Here is a 22,804-nt window from a genome sequence, read left to right as displayed (position 1 = left end):
TCACCCCAGGGTGGTCATGGTGACGATGGTGTACCAGAAGGATGCTGGGATACTGGTGAAGCTGCTGCCCCTGGTGCCCTTCTCGGCGTAGAACATGACGGTGGCGAAGATGATGATGGCCATGGTGAGGGAGAAGAGCAGGAAGCCCAGCTCTGAGGCGCAGCTCTTCAGCGTGTAACCTAGGATACGCAGGCCCTGCGAGTGACGGGAGAACTTGAAGATGCGGAAGACCCGGAACACGCGCAGCGTGACGAAGGCCCCGCTCACGTCCTCGTTCTCGGGCATCACCAGGCCGATGTAGTAGGGCAGGATGGCCACCACGTCGATCACGCTCATCACGGAGCGCGCAAAGTCGCAGCGGCTGGGCGCGGCAAACAGGCGCGCCAGGTACTCGAAGGTGAAGATGAGGACGCAGGCCGTGTCCATGCAGAAGAAGGCCAGGCCGTACTTCTCCCCGCAGGGCAGGTCCTTCACGCTGCCCTTGATGGGCCGGCACGGCACCGTCTCCACCACGTTGGCGATGACCGACACGGCGATGAAGAAGCCCGTCACGTAGTAGAAGACCAGCGCCATGGTGGAGGTGTGGGGGTTCTCGAAGGCCCGCCACAGCCGCTCGCCGCGACGTGCTGTCGGGCGGCAGGGGCGCGTCGCCGGCGTTCTCCGCCTCCGTGTCCTCGGCCAGCCGCTCCTGGTTCTCCTTCTTCCTGTCGCGGTACTCTTCCATGCAGCAGTCGCCGATGATCTCCGGCTCGATGCCGTAGAAGGCCAGCTCCTCTTCGAAGGCCTGGATGCACTCGTGGCGTGGGTAGTGCAGCTTGCCCGTGCGGTAGAAGTTCAGGATGTGCCGGAACATCTCGGGATCCCGGTCGAAGAAGTATTCCTGAGTGTCCTCGTTGTAGAAGAACTCCTTCTCGGAGCTGCCCAGCAGGGTGTCTGGGTAGCGGTCCAGGGTGTTCTTCCACGTCTGGAAGCGCTGGCCGCTCACGTTGACAAACAGGATCTCGTCGCTGCGGCTCTTCTTCTCCACGGGAGGCTTGGGCATGATCTTTTGGCCAGAGGGAGCCAGCCCACAGCAGCTGCCCGGGCGAAGGGCAGCCATGTTGCCACCCCAGCTGCCATCTTGCTCGTTAGTGCGACTCTCTGGGGTCGTGAGGACGAGAGTGATGCTGGGAGGAGGGGGCCAAACGGGGGAGGGATTCGATTTGACCGTCTCGAATGAGGAGGAAAAGGAAGGCTGGGTCCGGCCTACTCATTCAAACAGAGCAGGGGCCTCAAGAAAGAAGCTGGCTGGCCTCCATCCTCGGTGTGCGTGCGTGCGTGCGTTTTCCTGTGTGAATGTAGAGGCTTCAAGAACAGGAGACAGAAGCGGGAGGCATGGAGGAGAGAGGGGAGCGTGGAGCTGTCATCGTGAAAGAGGTCAGGGTGTGGTGTGGACCTCGTGGGACACGAGCCTAAATGTCAGGCCATTAGAATAGCTCGGAGAAAATAGGTCTGGCTCACAACACAGCAGAGAGAGGTCCTCTCTGCTAGGACAGAGTGGGTAGCAGACTTCACTAAGGAGGCACACCTCAGTCTGCATTCAGCGCAGTGTCATTATAAGTATGCAGTTATGTCTATGGCTTGTTTGACAAGAGTATGCTTAAAGTGTTCCAGAGAGGTAGGGGTAAATGCTTCCGGCTGCGTCCTGTCTTTCTTTCTCCCTCCCTCTCTCCCTCTCTCCCCCTGTCTCTTTCTCTCTCTCTCTTAGAAGACAGATTTGTTGCAGTGCTGTGGCTTTTCAAATTCCTATTAAATTGTGATGATGGTCCAAAAGTTGCAAGATAGACAGAATTTGCCGTGATGCTCTGTCTCTCTCTATTTTCCTTTTAGTGTTGCTCCATCGCTTTGATAATAGATGCCTCTCTGTTCTTCAGTTTCCCTCTCCCCCTCTCTCTTTCTCTCTCCGAATATGCCTTTGTCGATCTAATTTTCTCTCTCTTTTTTTCCGCTCTATCTTTTGCCAGATCTCCAGTGTTGTGGGGCAGCTCTGCTGTGGGCGGGGCCTGGAGGATGCAGGGGGCCGTCTCTCAGGCGCCTGGACTCCTTGTATGGCTGTCCCCCTCGGCTCCTGTCAACACACACAAAACACACACTCTCAGACACAACCCAGCACGGAGGAACGGAACCGGTTGACACACAGAGAAGAGAGTGTGTGCGCGCGTGCGTGCGTGAGCTACACCCACAGTTACCGTAACGTCCACGGAGGACCTGGTTGGCCATTTGCGTCACAGTCTGTCTAAAAGGCCAGTCTTCCATATACAAACCCAGGTCCTCCACAAAGGACACTGCCTGTCTGGTGAGGAGTAATAATAACACTGGAACTGGAGCACACAGCCCACGACTTCAGTACATTACAGACCTGGAATAACATGACATCATTCTTCTACTCTATACATGCAACGAGAGATGATTTTCCATCATCTAACAACAATGGTCCTGCCATAGCAGAATTGTATAGTTCAATATTGAATGTACATTTTCATAATGACGGTCTGTTCATGTGGATCCTCTGTTGTCTTTCTGAAGAGACAAGCCTTGATCTTCACTGACACCATTGTACTTGCTTCTGCTTCAAGCACAGCTCAATCTGCTAATGGCTTCTCCTTGTGCAGAGATATAGACTGGGTGGACTTGAGTGAACTGAACTGTATCATATATGCCATAGAGCACGACAATGTCATTTCCTGGCATGCAAATGATGAACGCTTCCTTTCATACATTCTAATCACCACAGTCCTTCTTAGTGTCTGTCTCCTGTCATACAAATAAAGTTTCGCATATTCCAAATCAAAGCTACATGGTTGTGACGTATTCTAAGGAGACGAACCGAGAGCTGTCAGTTCTGGTGACCCCTGACCCGTACCCTAGGTCACGTGACCCCACCCCAAGCTCACTGATCTCTGTCACAACTACCTTAATCAAAAATCAATACACAAAATATGACGTGAAACACAGATCCCTGCCTTCTGCGGTGACCAATACTGATGACATAAGTCATTCCACACAGAGAAAGATCTACAGAAAGACACACAGGGCTCACATGGAACATTGAGTAAACTTCCCTATCAATGCCAGATTGTTCAAGTAAAGACAGATCTCCATCCATGGACGGGCAACAATCAGACTGCCTACAAACACACCAGCCCCAACACACAGCAAACCCCTAGAGCAGATCTGCATACGACAGCGTAGAAACAAGGTAGTACCAACCTGTGTGTTTACACACACGACCAGATGCAACGGCTGCTGCAACCCACCATCACTCATTCAAGTGCTAATTGCTCGTCAGGGAACAGGTGAGAAGTCTCCAGCGCGCCAACCACGCTCCCCTCCTAGGGTTACGCTCACTCGCTCAGCCAGCTGTAAATGTGTCAGTCATCCGGAAGGCTGAGATGAACCACATGGCCACTCAGCCAATAAGACACACTGAGGAAAAGAGCAGGGAGGTAAAAAAGCTCGATTCCTCCCACCCTCCTCTCAGTATCACTCACGTCCCTGTGTAATGATCGCAAAGAATTCAATTAGAGTATAGTGTGTGTATGATGTGCATGTTTATATCATAACCAGTGCAGTACGTGTGTCTATTGTGTTTGTGTGTGTGCGCTTGTTCATTTCTGTGTGTGGACCTCCAAACAGACACATGAAAAAGTGATGAAGTTGTGTGTGTGTGTGTGTTTGCCATGAAGGGTTGGTCCAAGTGTGTGTCCAGGCTGTGTGGTAGGGTATGTCAGAGCTCAGGTTCCCCCTACTCACCGTCTATGACAGCAGAGCTGGCAGGCAAGGGAAGCAGGTTTCTCCGGGCTCCAGGACAGGAAACAGAATCATAAGCCAGGTGGAGCAAACGACAGCGCTGCGGTACGACCATATCCCAGACAGGATGGTGAGGGAGTGATTGTCATGCTGATCCCTCTCTTCTCTCTCTTTCTCTCTCCTCTCCTCCCTCTCGGCTCGGCATTCACTGCTCGCTCTCACTCCCTCCAACTCCAGCTCCTATTAGCTTGCTCAACCTCCCCACCCTCCCTCTCTTGCTTACTCTTTTTCTCTCTCTCCTTCTCTTTTTCTCTGTCTCTCGCACTCCCTAGCACTCACACACTCTCTCTCTCTCTCTTGCAGGCTCTTCTTTTCTCTCTTTTGCCTGCTCTCTCACTTTCTCTTTCTCACTGGCGTTTTCTTCCCATCACACACCTATGTGACTTCTGCCAGTGTAGAGTGTACTGTACATTAAAGGCTTGGTAGACATTAAGATGTTGTATCAAAATAGTCCTAGATGAACCATTCCTGTCACAGTGTGTGCGTGTGTCCATACCCTTTGGTTTATCACATCTGACTCAGCAGTTTTAGACACATTCATGGATAGGGTTCTTTCCCAATCCTTAATGTAAGTATGGACTACTGTAGATAAGAGGATGGATGTGTGGGTAGGAAGGAGCACTGAGGGGTAGTTACTTGGCAAACTGAAACCTCAACAAACCATGAAGAAAACACACACCAAAAACCCTTCCTCTGACTGGGATGGGGCAGAGGAGAAGGAGGTGATGAGGTGTCACATTCGGTTGACCACTTACAAATACAAAACGAGCGTTCAGGATCCCCTTGCCAGAGCCAGCTCTGACACTGAGCCCCGACTACATATTTAAAGAGAGGAGGAAAGAGAAGACCCAGGTAGAGACACACACAGCCCCAGGACAAACCTACAGAGACATACACCACCTTAAGAAGGATGTAAAGAACCCCATGTGTACACACACACACACACACACACTGTGGTGGCTCTATTCCTTCACGTGATTTATTCATGTGGGCAAAAGCTGCGTTCAGCACTCTGCAGTACCAGTTATGCTGTAACTGGTTATGTTGTAACTGGTTATGCTGTAACTGGGTATGCTGTAACTGGTTATGCTGTAACTGGGTATGCTGTAACTGGGTATGTTGTAACTGGTTATGCTGTGGGTATGCTGTAACTGGGTATGCTGTAACTGGTCATGTTGTAACTGGTTATGCTGTAACTGGTTATGCTGTAACTGGTCATGCTGTAACTGGGTATGCTGTAACTGGTCATGTTGTAACTGGTTATGCTGTAACTGGGTATGCTGTAACTGGTCATGCTGTAACTGGTCATGCTGTAACTGGTCATGCTGTAACTGGGTATGCTGTAACTGGTCATGCTGTAACTGGTCATGCTGTAACTGGTCATGCTGTAACTGGTCATGCTGTAACTGGTCATGCTGTGACTGGTCATGCTGTAACTGGGGAATGGCCGTTGACCCAAACCCCAACGCCCACACATATAGATGGATAGGAACTGGACTCGTCCCCTTGGGGGTGAGTCACATGCACTTGCAAACAAGCACACAAAAATAGACAGCCACACAATAAATCAAGCGCACACACACATACATGTACGGCACGTGTATCAGCTGCTGTAAATTACATACAAATTGTATGTGACTGAAGAGAAAAATTATTCTGTTCGGTTACAGCAGTGTTTGCTGGGGAAGTTTCAAACATGCAGGAATGTTTCAAGGATTGTAAAGTGGATTGTGTGAAACAAAATGCACACATTTGAACCACAATTTTAGGACATTTTCTGATGGGGAAAAAAGAAGGAAATGTCTATGGGAATCATCTTAAAAGGTCATTTTTCCAGACGCATGGAGGTAAAGACTTCAACATCCACCTGCTTTGAGTCAACCTTCCACGCAAAGTAGAGTGTGGAACATGAAGGACCACTCAACGTGGCCAAAGCCCCCCCCCATGAGTGTGTGTTCCTGGACGGGAACAGGTGTGGATCTACCCATCCAGATCATACTGATCATTACAAAGGGACTTCCCTCCACTGTGAGCTGTAGGAGTATACAGGTGTCTGAGTATGGCCGGCCCTCCTACCTTGCTAGTACATGCATAGTCTGTGTACCTGTTGAACCAAGGACAGTGGAGAATATACATCAGGACTGTCCGACACTGCAAAAACGCAGATTCTCCACTATATTAATAACACATTTTTGTGGTGTGTGTCTGTACTTGTGTGTGTGTGTGTAGGCTGTTTACTGTATGTACAATGTGTTAACGCAGTACATTTATAATCCACACCATTTATTTCCACATACCTACTTAAGAGGGTTGGGACTGCCATTACTAATAATGCATGTCAATCAGACTTGTCTCTGTGAAGTTAGCAATAAACAGGAACCACAGACAGGCCACACATCAGTTGGAGAAGAAGGCAAGGCAAGAGAAGTTGCTGGAGGAGAAAGCAGGATGTTTTTAAGTTCACATCACCTCTGCCTGCTGGCTCTGAAGTGCCAGCTCTGTTCACATTCAACAACAATTCAACTCTGCTGAGACTAGACCTGCCACCAAGAACACACAGCCAGAAAACACCTCCGAGAGGAGCTAATGCCGTGATCACCAGCCTTTTCTCCGGGTGATGTTTTCACCTTTGCCACTTATAGATATATATTACCATCAGGGTTTGAATTACCCCCAAAAGAGGTCAAAACAACAGGGGTCGATACATTTATATATCGTAAGCCCCCCGATTGTCATTATATAATTGGCTGTGCTCAAGCCTTCGGCGAGGGCACAACCTTTGTTCTCTCACATATATATTATTATTGTGAGAATGCTGTTCAGCATTCTCACTATTGTTTTTCAACTTCTCAGTTCTTCCGCCGTTTTTTGGCCTTTAACTCGTTCTGCATACTTTAACCGATTCCTACAACTTTTGTATCAAAACGTTCAGCTCCTTCAGGAGATGATGGCTATGACTTTTGGTATTTCTCACTTTTATACTTTTTAAGACATTAAGGTTTTTGTGCAAATTATTCTCCCATTAAAAGTAATGGTAAATCCTTTCAAATCATTAAAAAGCTTCCTCCTCTTTCAAACGTAACTACTTCAGCTTACTTTCAGCTAGAGACACCATTCAACCTTTAAAATGTTCACAAGACATTCAGCTATTCCCAAATGATTCAGCTTTTTCAAATGTTCAGCCAATTTTGAATTATGACAGTTTGAAATACATTAAAATGTTTGCTCCTTCTTGATTTTTATGAATGAGCAGCAAGCAGAGTGGCACACTCTGCTGGCTGCTCTTTTTCTGATATTCAACTAATTTGTCAAACAAATTCCTCTAACGTTCATATAGTTTAACTTACAGAAACAAGTTATACCTTAAAATGTAGGAAACATTGTCCTCTTTCAGCCAATGTAACTACTAAAGAGCTCACATTTACAGATTTTCAGCTATGAGCCTTGAAGCGAGAGCAGCCTTTCAAATTCTCTCACTAACTTCAATGGAGAGGTGAGTAAAATCAGTCAGAGAAAGCAAGAAGGAACAAGATTTTGAAACTGCCGGTAGAGACATATTTCTGACCGCACAGACATATAAAGGACATCTCTGGTTTCGGCAGAGTCTTGGGTCTCGGAAAATATCCTTATATTTTGGATTGGACGTATAGTTTTGCGTCTAGGTCAACTTGTTTGAGGTGTGGATTCTAGGTAAATGTTCGTTTTTCTCTCTGCCTAGCTCGTTAGCTATCACAGCTGCGCCATCACCGTGGCAACCAAACAAACAAGCACCAGGAAAGCAAAAGGAACACGTTTTTGAAACTGCAGGTAGAGTCGTATTTCTGACTGCACATACATATAAAGAATATCTCTGGTTTCGGCAGAGTCTTGGGTCTCGGAAAATATCATTAGATTTTGGATTGGACGTACAGTTTTGCGTCTAGGTTAACTTGTTTGAGGTGTGGATTCTAGCTACATTAGTTATTCTCTCTGCCCAGCTCGTTAGCGATCACAGCTGCTCCATCGCCGTGGCAACCAAACAAACACGCACCAGGAAAGCAGAAGGAACACGTTTTTGAAACTGCAGGTAGAGTCTATTTCTGACTACACATACATATAAAGAATATCTCTGGTTTCGGCAGAGTCTTGGGTCTCGGAAAATATCATTAGATTTTGGATTGGACGTACAGTTTTGCGTCTAGGTTATCTTGTTTGAGGTGTGGATTCTAGCTACATTTCTCTTATTCTGTGCCCTCACCGCGTTAGCAATCATAGCTGCACCATCACCGTAACGACAGACACGCACCACTCAGTCTCTCACACAGGTGATTGGTACGTTTACTTGACCATGAGAAACACGATTACTAGCAATTGTCGGTTTATGCCAATAATACGATTACTCCGTTTACATGTGTAATTAGTTATGCGATTACTCAATAAACGCGTCTACATGATTCTTTTTTATTAATCGTTGTATGCTCCACGGACAAAACTTGCACCATCATCCTTCTGCAACAAAGTGTCGCCGTGTCTTCCTGTATCGGCTCTACTGCTGTATGTTTCATTCCATCAACACATTGAATCCTACTAAGAAAGCCGAGTAAACGCACTCAATGGTAGGCTACATCTGCTACTGCTATTACTATCCCAACTATAATTTCAGCTGTTAAAACGATAATATTCTTGTTCCGACTAGCTAGCCTACTTCTTCTGTTTAACAGTTCAGCTTTCAGCTTCTCCCGCATTGTAGGCTATTTTAGCTCTTAGCTTTGTTAAGATGATGCAGATGATGCAGTTCAGCTTCCACACTGCCTCTTTTGTGTCACTCACACATTTTTGAAATTCATTTCAGCTTGCGGGTATTTTCTCATTTCTCACTTTTATACTTTTTAAAATATAAAGGTTTTTGTGCAAATTATTCTCCCTTTAAAAGTAATGGTAAATCCTTTCAAATCATTGTTGGAATGCTGCTCCAGCCCCTTTCAAAAATACCTTTCGGTTGCTTTGAAGCTTCAGCTTATAACTTTCTACTAAATTTTCACTATTTTCAGCTTTTTTAGCATGGTCAGCTATCCCCATTCAGGTTTTCAGCATTCTCACTGCTGTTTCTCAGGAACAGCCTTTTCTAGTTGTGAGAATGCTGTTAAGCATTCTCACTATTGTTTTTCAACTTCTTAGTTCTTCCGCCGTTTTTTGGCCTTTAACTAGTTCTGTATACTTTCACCGATTCCTACAATTTTTGTATCAAAACGTTCAGCTCCTTCAGGAGATGTTGGCTATGACTTTTGGTATTTCTCACTTTTATACTTTTTAAGACATTAAGGTTTTTGTGCAAATTATTCTCCCATTAAAAGTAATGGTAAATCCTTTCAAATCATTAAAAAGCTTCCTCCTCTTTCAAACGTAACTACTTCAGCATACTTTCAGCTAGAGACACCATTCAACCTTTAAAATGTTCACAAGACATTCAGCTATTCCCAAATGATTCAGCTTTTTCAAATATTCAGCAAATTTTGAATTATGACAGTTTGAAATACATTAAAATGTTTGCTCCTTCTTGATTTTTATGAATGAGCAGCAAGCAGAGTGGCACACTCTGCTGGCTGCTTTTTTTCTGATATTCAACTAAATTGTCAAACAAATTCCTCTAACGTTCATATAGTTTAACTTATAGAAACAAGTTATACCTTAAAATGTAGGAAAAATTGTCCTCTTTCAGCCAATGTAACTACTAAAGAGCTCACATTTACAGATTTTCAGCTATGAGCCTTGAAGCGAGAGCAGCCTTTCAAATTCTCTCACTAACTTCAATGGAGAGGTGAGTAAAATCAGTCAGAGAAAGCAAGAAGGAACAAGATTTTGAAACTGCCGATAGAGTCGTATTTCTGACCGCACAGACATATAAAGGACATCTCTGGATTCGGCAGAGTCTTGGGTCTCGGAAAATATCCTTATATTTTGGATTGGACGTATAGTTTTGCGTCTAGGTCAACTTGTTTGAGGTGTGGATGCTAGGTAAATGTTCGTTTTTCTCTCTGCCTAGCTCTTTAGCTATCACAGCTGCGCCATCACCGTGGCAACCAAACAAACAAGCAATAGGAAAGCAAAAGGAACACGTTTTTGAAACTGCAGGTAGAGTCGTATTTCTGACTGCACAGACATATAAAGAATATCTCTGGTTTCGGCAGAGTCTTGGGTCTCGGAAAATATCCTTATATTTTGGATTGGACGTACAGTTTTGCGTCTAGGTTATCTTGTTTGAGGTGTGGATTCTAGCTACATTTCTCTTATTCTCTGCCCTCAGCGCGTTAGCAATCATAGCTGCACCATCACCGTAACGACAGACACGCACCACTCAGTCTCTCACACAGGTGATTGGTACGTTTACTTGACCATGAGAAACACGATTACTAGCAATTGTCGGTTTATGCCAATAATACGATTACTCCGTTTACATGTGTAATTAGTTATGCGATTACTCAATAAACACGTCTACATGATTCTTTTTTATTAATCGTTGTATGCTCCACGGACAAAACTTGCACCATCATCCTTCTGCAACAAAGTGTCGCCGTGTCTTCCTGTATCGGCCCTACTGCTGTATGTTTCATTCCATCAACACATTGAATCCAACTAAGAAAGCCGAGTAAACGCATAGGCTACATCTGCTACTGCTAATACTATCCCAACTATAATTTAATCTGTTAAAACGATAATATTCTTGTTACGACTAGCTAGCCTACTTCTTCTTCTGTTTAACAGTTCAGCTTTCAGCTTCTCCCACATTGTAGGCTATTTTAGCTCTTAGCTTTGTTAAGATGATGCAGTTCAGCTTCCACACTGCCTCTTTTGTATGACTCACACATTTTTGAAATTCATTTCAGCTTGTGGGTATTTTCTCATTTCTCACTTTTATACTTTTTAAAATATTAAGGTTTTTGTGCAAATTATTCTCCCTTTAAAAGTAATGGTAAATCCTTTCAAATCATTGTTGGAATGCTGCTCCAGCCCCTTTCAAAAATACCTTTCGGTTGCTTTGAAGCTTCAGCTTATAACTTTCTACTAAATTTTCACTATTTTCAGCTTTTTTAGCATGGTCAGCTATCCCCATTCAGGTTTTCAGCATTCTCACTGCTGTTTCGCAGGAACAGCTTTTTCTAGTTATTATTCTTTTTGCCCCCCTAAAACTCAGTCAATATTTGGCCTACATAGACAAAGTAGGTGTCAAAAGTTTCGTCTTGGTAGCGATTGAGTTGCTTCTATTGGAATTTACGTTCCGTTGCATGGTTTAGGCTGAAGTTAAGTTTTTGTGGCGAAAAGTGAAGCTAACGGTGGCTAATTTGCTAGCCACAGTCACTGACGTTACTAACGTCACTACGTCACTAACGTCACGAAAACACGCGTGACTACCTTTGGCAGAACTACTATTTCACTGAAGTATTAGCATCATGACATTAGCCTGTGTTGCCCGGGCAACACATACTACAGTGGTCTATGATGTAGCGTTATCTGTTTTCAATCGTTAAAATAAACATTCCTCACATATACATTTTCGTTGTAGGATTTATTCTGACATTAGTAAACGATTTGTTGGTGAAATTACCATTACCTGTGGTTTCAAACCAGTGAAGCTCACTGCAACGCTGTAGCTTACGCGAGACACACAACAAAAACATCTAACTTACACAGCTGTTTAGGAAGTCAAACGGCGACAGAACATGTTCGGCACTCCCCTTACTTAAATCAAAAGTCTATCTAACTACTAACCTGAACTTCATTGCCACAGCCTAAATGTTGTCAATCTGTTCATGAAAATAATTAATTTCAGCTTAAACCGTACAACGGAACGTTAAATCCAATTCAACCAACGCAATCGCTACCAAGACGAACACAGCAGTAGTCTAGTACTGTACCGTAGTAGTACAATTTACCGGGGCAGCTTCTCCACACAGGGCTATATCGCATTTTGCGTTGTTACTGACAATGATCGCTACCAGTGAGCTTATTTAGGCTACGTTTTTGGGGGCATATTTTCAGTTAGCAGATGGTACTGTTTGAATCGCGATTCCATCTTCTACTGCCGGGTAACGTCGTAGAATAATCTTCAAAGGGGGTTCTTTATTAATGAATGAATGCAATGAGTAGGCTACATGCCTGAAAATATCACGAGAAGGGAAAAACTTAAAATGACGTTTAAGTCATAGAGATTAGGTCAATTTTTACACCGGTCTGCCAAATTTATTCGTTTTGATTCAACGATGAGGCTGCCTCTTGCAGGGGAAATGAGAAGACATCTATTTCATTCTACACTTCACTCGTATTTTCAGTTGTAAATGAGCAGCAAAAAAAAAAATGCTTTTAAATCTATTTAATCTTTATAAATAATAAGTATGCATTTTCATATAAAATATACAGAAATCAGTTGTAAAAATGTCATTCAAAAACGGACCCCTGTGCAACCGACGCAAGCAAGCACACCCTACAATTTCCCCAGATATTGTACCCTCTCTAGTTCACACTGTGATTACCATCACACAACAACATCTAACAACCTTACTTAACGGGCGCACATAAAGTAGACGAGCAAGCAAGCATTCAAATAGTTTAACACTGTCTCGAAATGAAACTTAATATCCTGCTGTTGCTATTGTTTTTAGAATAAATGTGTCTGTAGAATCCAGATATATATTGCACCTGATGAGTCGTTTGCCACGCGGGGCAGTTTTACCGTTTTTGTGTTGTGTTTGAACCTGCGAGCATTAGCTGCGCTGCCTAATGAGCCAATCCCTCATTCTAAAGAGTAATATCATTTAGTCATTTAGCAGACGCTGGCGAGCGCCGCAGAGCACCTACTATACCAGCGCGTTAGCCTGTAGCTCGGGGCAGCGTTTGTCTCGCGGTTCATTTACTGCAGCCTTTCTATGAATGATTTACTGCGAGGTGTGAAAATCTCTCCCAAGGCTAGCCTAGCCTAGCGTAGCAAATCCGTTACATAGCCTAGCACCACATGCTACTCTCTTAATCAAGTAATTTCTTTTTTGTATGACAGTTTTGTGTTACAGTATGTGTGAGGTCTCATGTGCAGCTCAGTCGAGACTTCTTTACTGCAGATCAAAAGGTCGCAGGTTTGAATTGCTTAGGATAAAAGCGTCTGCTTAACATATTAGCCTACACACACATTTGGGCAAAGAAAGGTTTGTTAGCCTATTCACGTCATATTTGTGTGTGTGTTAATGGCTCTCCTTACACCAAGCAAATCCTGCCTTTAGGGACATGCTATTTTGTGTGTGGCCTAGCTAGGTCAAAAGTTAAATGTAGGCTACAGGAGACTGTGAGTAGAATACACATGCTGCAGAGTGAGCTATTCACTTAGAGTTCAATTTGAAGACCAGCTCCGTTTATAAAAGTCTCCTCACAGACCCTGTGGCAAGGGTGGAAAGGGGACCCAGTGTATATAATTTAAGACTCCTGAATGAAACATGAGGGGCTCACATAGAAGGGGCTGAATTCAGATACAAAGTTGTGAGTTAAAAGCTAAGGATTGAAGATGTGGCTGAAGAGAAGAGGGGAGCGGACAGCGCTCTTAACTTCCAGAACGAGACCTCCGGATTCTGCTGGTCCTGAGGGACAGCCCCTCACCCCCTCCAGAGCACAAACCACCCTCCCCCTTTCAGACTCAAAACTAAAACTATATCTCAGCCCAGAACTCTGCATTCAGATGTAGATGACCTAGGTCATCTAGCACTGACATGAGCTCTCATCAAATGCCTCACATCCGTGACCATGCCTGGGCCCAGGTAACCCTGCGTCAGGGACCCATTTTGGCTCCACTGCGACACGACAGAACACAAGGTTCAATCCCTCCGCATATGCACTGTAAACCTAGTGCAAACAGAGTGATACTTCTGTTTACTTAAAACTGTAACACTAACACTAACAAAAAAGTAATCAAACATTTATTCAGTAAACTACTGAGCTCGGCGCAGACAAAATCATTGGTCACTGACTAGTTACCAAGCAGCCACACATTTAAGCTCTGTTGTGCTCTGCAGCTTCATTGATTGGCTCTCTTTAAATAGGCAGCCTGTTGTTACAGGGACAATTTAGGCCACCTGCTCAAGCAGCCCTGTCCAATGGGAAAAGAGAGAAATATGGTTCAAGAATATGGAGGGAACTGCTGCTTCTTAAAGGAGGGAGGTTTCACTGAAAAATCTAAATCCAATCTGTAAATGTAATACTGAAACACTGATTCACAGCTTTTGCCTCGGTATTGTCTGTGTGTGTTTCAATAAAGGCTACATAGATTTCAGGTAAATGAAAGATGAATGCAGGATCAATTTGTTTGTTAGCCTTTTTTGCTTGTTGATTCGATCATTAATTGAGTCATCGTTTTCAGTCTTAACTTCAGAGTATGGAAACACTGAACATGGTCAGGCTGTAGCCAAGAACAAAGAGGAAAATTTAGACATTTTACAAGGCATCAAACTTTTAGGATTGAGGAATCTAGAGTTAGGTGGAGTACCTCTGATTAATGCTAGATGAGTAATCCTCATGTAGGCTGTCAGATATTAATAGAGCCTCACGATAAAACTGACGCACGTGGGGGATAATCTCAAAGGAAGAAGCATCTCACCTTCCTTCCATCTTCTCCTCTTCAGTTTCAGCCCCCTAATCATATTCCCCTCTTTCTCCTCCTCCTCCATCCTCTCCCTCCCTTCAATATCCCCACCATTCCACCTCCTCTTCTCCTCACATCTCCTTCTCTGTCTTCCTTCACCCTTTCACCTCTTTTCTCCCCCTCCTACTCGCCGTTGCTTGATATTGCTGACCGGACCAAATCCTCTAATGTCTTTGTTTGGAGTGGAGACGGGCATTTACTATCTGATGAGGAGCTTAATGCCTCCTGCTGATTAATGATTGATACAAGAGAAGTACAAGTAATCGCTTACAGTAGCCTGTCCTGCATCAGCAGCTCTTGTGAGACAGGAAGATGCCCTGAGGTTTACTGGAGAAACAAGAGGAGGAGGCCAGGGAGCACCCTTGGCCTCGTCTCTGATTCCAGGACTGTGTCAAGAGTCAGGTGACAACGTACTGACCTCCACTAGGTGGGTTGTAAGTGCCCATCTGGCACGGTGTGCAGGGAGCTTCAAGCAACAGGGTTGTATGTTTCTGGACAGAACCAGGAGCGGGTCCAAGACCAAGAGTGGGACCAAGGCTAGGACACCAAGAGACAGTGGAGAGACGAAGGGAGAGAGTCGAAGGGGGCGAAAGAAGCAGGTAAGCCACATTATTTATTCATGGCCCTTGTGTAATGGTTTCTATGCACAGATAGCCTTATGTTTATGGTCAGGGTTTTCCTGTGTCTGTATTTTGGGGATTTGGTTTTAATATGGCCAGAACAGCAGAGCAGACTGCCAGGCAGCTATGGAGACACACTGGCAGACAACAACACTGCAGTCTGTCTCAACTGCAATAACTACTGTGTGTAACTGTGTGTCTCTAAAGTATATCTATAGTTCTATATTAGCCCCCTCTTACCCCCCTCCCTCTCCTTCTCGTCCCTGGGGACAGCTTGGTCATATCAGCCATCAGTGCTCTTTTAGTTTCTGTTGACAAAAATAAATAGTTTACTATACTTTTACATACATATTTAATGCAGAGTGAAACTGGATCTCAAGTCCCAACAGAGCTGTAGGTCATTTATGGGGCAGTGCAAATACATGGTATTTAGGATAGTGAGTCTGGAAAGTAAATGAGTTAAGAGCACTTGAACTCCATAAATGAGAAAATAAGAGAAAACAAAGAACTCTGAGATGAAGACAGAGTTGGCCGGGGCTGTGCTCCTTTATCTGAACTCATTAAAATGTATCTACTGTACTGTAGGATGAGAATGTGGACCGTCTCCTGAAGAAACTTGAGGCCTGGTAGGCTATGGGTGGCACGCTAACCCATGTGACTGCTCGCCTTGATGGGAAGTTATTATGGTATGCTACCGTGTCTCGAAGTCTAGCAAGGAGAAGCTCATAAGCTCATAGTTTATGAGGCCCAGACCCCATGGTCAGTTGCCACGGTAACGGCCGTGCCCTGGGACCACTATGCCTACCCGGATCCCCGCTATGACATAATCCAATGGGGACTCGTAAGAGCCAATTACAAGATTATCTGTGACAAATGTTTTACAAAATGCCATATTTGTTTACCAAACTTTCTCCTGTGTGTAGATATAAATAGCTGAGTGTGAGTTTGAGACAGGGACAGGTCTCAGGGTGGTCTTCAGGTCCTGTCTATGGGTGTTTGTATGTGTGTGTGAACATGCGTGTCCAGCTCTGACATATTGTTCCCTCCCATTGACCAGAACGTAGAGAATAAAGAGGACAATACTGTACATTATAGCTCATTAAAATCAATCAGGTCAGACTACTCTACTGCTCAGGTCTAATACACTGTGACAGGGTAGCTGCCCTGCTGGCCCAGACCATCAGGCTGCCATGCCATCTGACCCAGGTGGACCTCCCAGCAATATCACTGTCCCTCACTAACCCAAGCCATAGAGCTCAGACCAGCTCTGCTTTACCTGGCATTGTTTGAGAATGGAAAAGATTTGTTACATGACCCCTAGCTTCACTTTGCCTGTGATGTGGTGTGTGTTCGTTTGTGTTAGTGTGTGTGTGCGGATCAGGTTGCTTCCTGTGTCTGACTCTGACAGGTCATCCTCAGGTGGCCCACAGAGAAAGGCTGTGTGGCTGGCAGCGAGACTGGCACTGATACCACGGCAACCTGAACCCTTGGCACCGCCGTCAACTACAGACTACAGGTCAGGTGTTCATGTTGGTTAAACGTTTGCTTGAAAGCACAGGCCCACGTCCACACTGGCATCTCTGACATGCACAGTTGGGGATGTCAGAGATGCCATATTTACAGAAGGACGTTTACAGATTAAATCAACCGAGTTAGTTTATGTATTAGAGGACCCACCCAGACTGCAGATGTTCAGTCTTAATGGATTGTGGTCCATAGACATGAGTATGTGCCTTAGTGCCGTGTTGAGAGCGAGGGTGTGTGTGTGTGTGTGTGTGTATGTGTGTGTGTGTACTGCATGCGTCTCTGCTACTCCATCTGTTAGGAGAGGGATGCATGATAACACGCCGGCATTATGTGTAATGTTTATATGAATCATGCCTGAGTGGGGATGTGGTCGAGGGGTGGAGGGATGGTAGGATGGAGTAAAAGGATGGGCAGGAGATGAACGTATGCATGACTACAAGGCAAATGAGAAATGTTGCCAGGACACCCGTAATCTTCAACCCCTTTTAACCCCCCCTCCCCACACACACACTGTGATATTCCCTGAGCAGCGTGAAAAAGCACAGAAAATAACCCAAAACAGGAGGATGTGTCTTCAGAAAAGGGTTCAGGTTATGGTTACAGGTCATGAGAAGGTCAGGTGTGTGTGTCTGGTTGAGGGTGGGTGGGGATGGTGTCAGCGGGTTGGGTTAGACTGCTCAGTATGATTGCTGATTTGAGGTTGAAAGTTCCTTATGAAGGTTGTAGGTTCAGGGTGTCTCAGAGATTCTGCTGCTCCGTCAGTGTTGATGTTGTGATGATGAGGAGTTTTAATAATGGGCGCCGGGGAACCGTCATCCGTTTCACCTGCCTTCAGTTTGAGCAGATGAATCACAGGACTAACAAGAGGTTTGATATGACGGACGCCAGCTGGTGGGGTGGAGACATGTCATCAGCTGCTCTTGTCTGTTGTCATTAAAAACAGTCATTAAAGTAGACTTTTTAGACCTTTTAGAGTGTAAATTGAAAGTGCCCTATAACTTTATATGGTAACAGTCTTTAACCTAGCCTGGCATCTTAAAGGCAGTACCTGAAGTTTGTTCTACAGGACTGTTCTAAACAGAAGTTCTACTGTAGAAGACAGTTCTGATATTCTACAAGACTAGAGAGAGACTGTTAGTCTACTGTTGCTACTGTACAGTATCTCTAAGCGCAGAAACAAAAGAGGGGGAAAGCGGTGGTGAAAGAGAAAGTAAGACTCCCCTGCTATCAGCTTCTCTCTGGGAGATGTAGTGTGTCATGAAAACTCCAGAGAGTTTCTTCATTATCTCCACGGCAACTGGAGTGATGGAAAAAGCTGCAGGAAGAGAGAGATTTGGCGAAGGATCATTTGACTCAGTTTCTTCTTCAGATAAATGGTTCCTCAAGACTGGATTTAAACCTGAGGCTTTTCATTGTCAATTAGGAGGCTCCCACATACTTTCTGACAGCCTCCTACACTGGAAGAGTCGGTGTGTGTGTGTATTCACACTGCCGCAATGACACACTGCACTCCCACTCTGAAGGCTAAAAACGAACCAGCAGATCTCATTACAGACACTTAGAAGCACAGAATCAATATAGCTTCTGCAGGGGCACGGTAGAGAGGAGACCAGAGGAGAGGAGACCAGAGGAGATAAGACCAGAGGAGATAAGACCAAAGGAGATGAGACCAGAGGAGATGAGACCAGAGGAGATGAGACCAGAGGAGATGAGACCAGAGGAGAGGAGACCAGAGGAGATGAGACCAGAGGAGATGAGACCAGAAGAGAGGAGACCAGAGGAGAGGAGACCAGAGGAGAGGAGACCAGAGGAGATGAGACCAGAGGAGAGGAGACCAGAGGAGATGAGACCAGAAGAGAGGAGACCAGAAGAGAGGAGACCAGAAGAGAGGAGACCAGAGGAGAGGAGACCAGAGGAGAGGAGACCAGAGGAGAGGAGACCAGAGGAGAGTTATTTCTTCTATCTCATTAAAAGTGGTGATTCTGTAATTATGAAAAGTTTCCAGTATGGTCCTGAGAACAGGCTGGCTGGGTTGAGCATAGGCTCTGGGGAGGCAGACTAAGCAGAGATTAGGAGAACAAGGAGAGGACAAACATAAGACAAGCACAAGAAGACAGAGAAGCAGGAATGATTAACCTTGTATTTTAATGCCAGACTGAAAGACAAACATGCTCAGTCAGAGATGCACAGACATGCAGGTTGACTGGCAAACATCGGGAAAATGGCTGTCAGGCAGACATTAAAACACAGGCAAACAGGCAGGCAGGCATACAATTGTCCCAGGTTGTCAGGTAGGTTGCTTCTGCAAAGCTTAGAGAATCTTCTATTTATAGGCAGCTGTTAAGAGGAAAAGGAAAACTGCTAAATTTTTTAACTCTGTAACTTAAGTTCCCATCTCCCTGCTCCCAGCCGCCTCTCTCCATCCCTCTTTCTCTCTGTTGGTGGTTGTCTAAGGGAACACCGTGGCCACAGTATGGTATCCCAGGCTGAAAATAGAACCCGATTACATCATCACCCCGACCCCTCAGACCTGAACAGGAAGTCACCGCCTCTTGGTAGAATGGACAGGAAGTGGTCATGTCTGTCACCGCACCAGAGCATAACTGCAGTCTTTGATGGGATTTCTTAAAATTTATAGCGTAAGATTTATAGCTTACTTCAGTCGAGACAGGAGAACAGGGGGTGGGAGTAGTTTTCCGGGGTTGTAGAGCAGCAGAGGGGCTGGGTGTAAGCAGGGCTGCCTGTGTTTATGGGAAAAGCTGACATGATGAGAAGAGACATCACAGACAGAGGAGGTAATGCACCTTGGTGTATCTGACCTCTCATAGCCTGCCTTTCTCAGTCTTGGAGAGAACAGGGCAGGCACGACATCCTGGAGAGGACCTGTTCATGTGTGCGTGTAGTCAACCATCCCATGCTGTCTTTCTCCCCCTCCACCGCCTCTCTCTCTCTCTTTCTCACTCGCTCACGCCCAGCAGAGGACGGTGCCTGGTTGCCCTGTGCTGGTCTGTACTGTGTTTATCCTTGCATCGCCTCCATGTCAACTCTGAGCTTAATAATTCACCAACCTATTGTGCTCCATGAGAGAAAGCTTTAATCCAAGTTCACCAGTGGCTCTTTGTCTTCCTCTTCCTGTCTGCCAGCAGCCTGCTGTCTGTTCCTGGGGGGCAGCGACCCTCGCACCAGTACCCCTACCTAACACTACACACTGTTACATACTTTCGTACAAGGAGTGAAACATGCACATGTATGTTTGGGGCCAGGTCAGATGACACGTCATGTGCTCGATGTACTGTATATATTATCCACATGCTAAATGTGCTTTGCAAGCTGCTATGAAATATTAACTGTTGAGTGGTAACTATGGTGAGACAGAGAGAGAGAGGATGAGAAAAACTCCTGTCTTCATTTTGTCTACTTCTCTGTCCTGTATCCAGCTTCACTTCCTGTTTGGCAGGCAGACCAGACTGTCAAAGAGGTATCCTAGAGGAGCTCAGCCTGTTCCCTTACAAGTATTAAAGTCATAAAACTAAACTTGTCTGAAGTAAACTGACACTACTATACTTTTATATCACATATTTCTGACCATATAAAAGAGAGAGCTGGTGAGTTATAATATGAACAGTAAAGTTGTCCTGGGTCTGCTTCACATGAGGCCCACATCAATAACAGAGAGTCATTATGGTTTAATGACATTATTCACCAGTGGCTGAGCAGAAAGACAAGAGTTGGACCGGCGGAGTAGCGAGGTATCTAACAGACTGTAGTATGAGTGCCTAGGGTAAACACTCAGATTTTATTAACTGATTAATTACATTTACATTTAGTCATTTAGCAGACGCTCTTATCCAGAGCGACTTACAGTAAGTACAGGGACATTCACCCCGAGGCAAGTAGGGTGAAGTGCCTTGCCCAAGGACACAACGTCATTTGGCACGGCTGGGAATCGAACTGGCAACCTTCAGATTACTAGCCCGACTCCCTCACCGCTCAGCCATCTGACTCCCGTCATTAATTCAGTCAGCAGCCCTTCAGATTGTTCAATTTGACTGTCAGAGCACCTCTGTCAACCCGCATCAGTCCTATTAGTGCCGTCCAGCTACGGCTCCACCTCAGCGGACGGGCTTAATTAAAGACCAGATTTGAAAGGTTGTAACCGCGACACCACAATTAACCTCAAACAGCCAATCTGTCGATATCTCCCTGAGAATGAACCCAATCAAGCAGCTGCCTCCACCCCTCGCTTCTTTATTTCCCCATAGTGCGGCACAAACCTACGAAACCAATTAGTTGACACCACCATCACACACCTCAGAGAATAGAACTTTCTCACGGCATGTTCTATTATCTTTGCATAACTTCTGGTGGACTGACACACATCTAAAGCATGAAGCACACAGTCCCTTAAACAAAAACAAAACACTAACTTATTTATTAAACTTTCAAGGGAATCTAATTGTATTGATTAAATTGCCATCCAACCTGTAAGCCAGAAAGTGATCGAGGCAGACTGGCAGGCAGCCACTCTCCGGGCACCAGGACCCACCAGGGTGGCTGGAAGGGCAGCTTCCTCCCCTTCCAACCTGTCAGCCAACCTGAAAATATAGAGGCGATGCTAACGTCAACCAGGTAACTGGCTACAACCTTTCTTTATTATTCTCTCCCTCTTCTACCCTTTTACCACTATTTCTCTCAATTCGCAGGTCTTTGTTAACGACTGAATGCTTGAGGTGATGGAGGATAGTATGTTCAAGGTCCAGATGTCTGTATCTGGGGAGAACCTATGATTTATACATGATCTGGAGTGTGTCTGTGTGTTAGGTGAACAGAGGACCCCAGATCACCTCTACATTTGGAGGGCCGGATGTTTTGGTGGAGCTGCCTTTCCATCTTCTCTCTGATGGCCCAAACGGCTCTCTAACAACTCCTCTAATATCATCCCTCCATCCCTTCACTCTCCTCCTTCCGGCCCAGCTCCATCCCTCGCTTTATTCTTGTCTGACTGGCACAAGCAGCAATCTCTCTGTGTTCTTTATTCCTTATAAAACATTTAACACATTCACCTTCGTCTTAATCTTTTATGGACGCCCTACTTCAACACTTTCAACTTTCTTCCTCTGGTGCTCTTCCAGTAAACCTGTGTGTTCGTGTCCGATGCAGACCAGAAGAGTGTTTATACCTGGAGGCTGTTCTCCTTTCTGCCCATTGGACACACAAACAGCCTGGCTATATAAACGAGCCTCAGAAGAAAAACGATTATGAATGGTAAATCTACTCTGAAAGAATACTACATTCTATCAAGTGCTGTCTGCAAGAGAGGAAGCCACATCATGTTCTGTGCCTCAGATAACAAGCAGTACAAAGGACACAGCTTTCTCTCCAAAAGACTTAAAAGGATAATCTAATAAACTACTCAACCTTGGCTGCGGTCAACGTGATATGCCTGCAGACAGTGATGGGAGGGAAATATCCCTCTTTCTTATTGGGTGTGCATGCCTTTGGTAATGCTCAACCTACATCTTTCTCATAAATATTTCTTTATTATTTACCCACCCTAACTGGTCCCAAAATGTTTGCACTAAAATGTGTGTCTTGTTCCCCAAAGCGTTGCTTGTGTCGGCTGGAAGGTTCCGTAAGTTTTTGTGGCGAAAAGTGAAGCTAACGGTAGCTAACTAGTTAGCCACAGTCACCTACGTCACTTCCAGCTTCCGGGAGACCGCTAACTAGCAAAAAAAAGGCTGCAGAAACGCCACAGGCACAGGCCAGGGTGATAACATCTTATGTAGCTAGAGGTAGCTATGTTTCCAGGCTGTGATATCAACACCCTGGGTATTTTCGCCCTTACTACTGGTTAGCAGTAGTCCCACACAGCAGTAGTTAGCTCAGCTGTACAAGTTAGCTACTTACCGGTCCGGGGGTCAGGTCTGAAGCAAAACAGAACAGGCTTCTCCAAGTCAACAAAATGGTACATTATGCCTGCGACGATGTGCTCTTCTGTCGCTGATATCCAGTTCTCCAAAGCACCGCCACCAAATGTAGGCCTACCAGCTAGCCAGCGCACAGGACTAGCTAGCACTACCAACCAGTTAGCTAATACTTCGTCAGTCTTGTTTTCCCTGTATTTGTGCTGGGACTGAGATTATATAAGCAA

General features: G+C 45.3%; 1 protein-coding gene across 1 annotated transcript; it reads right to left on the bottom strand.

Annotated features, from left to right (window-relative positions):
* Window positions 1-22,769, bottom strand: kcnd1 (potassium voltage-gated channel, Shal-related subfamily, member 1). The gene is given in 5 exon segments (XM_062458177.1): window positions 1-615; window positions 617-1,044; window positions 1,047-2,107; window positions 21,136-21,248; window positions 22,561-22,769. Coding segments are annotated over 3 exon segments (1,116 nt in total). The 5' UTR covers window positions 1,120-2,107; window positions 21,136-21,248; window positions 22,561-22,769.
* Between the last annotated feature and the right edge of the window lie 35 nt (window positions 22,770-22,804).

The sequence above is a fragment of the Osmerus eperlanus genome, chromosome 4, assembly GCF_963692335.1.
Source record: "Osmerus eperlanus chromosome 4, fOsmEpe2.1, whole genome shotgun sequence".
Classification (NCBI taxonomy): domain Eukaryota; kingdom Metazoa; phylum Chordata; class Actinopteri; order Osmeriformes; family Osmeridae; genus Osmerus; species Osmerus eperlanus.
Note: the sequence above shows the minus strand (reverse complement) of the source record. Positions and strands in the feature narration are given on the sequence as shown.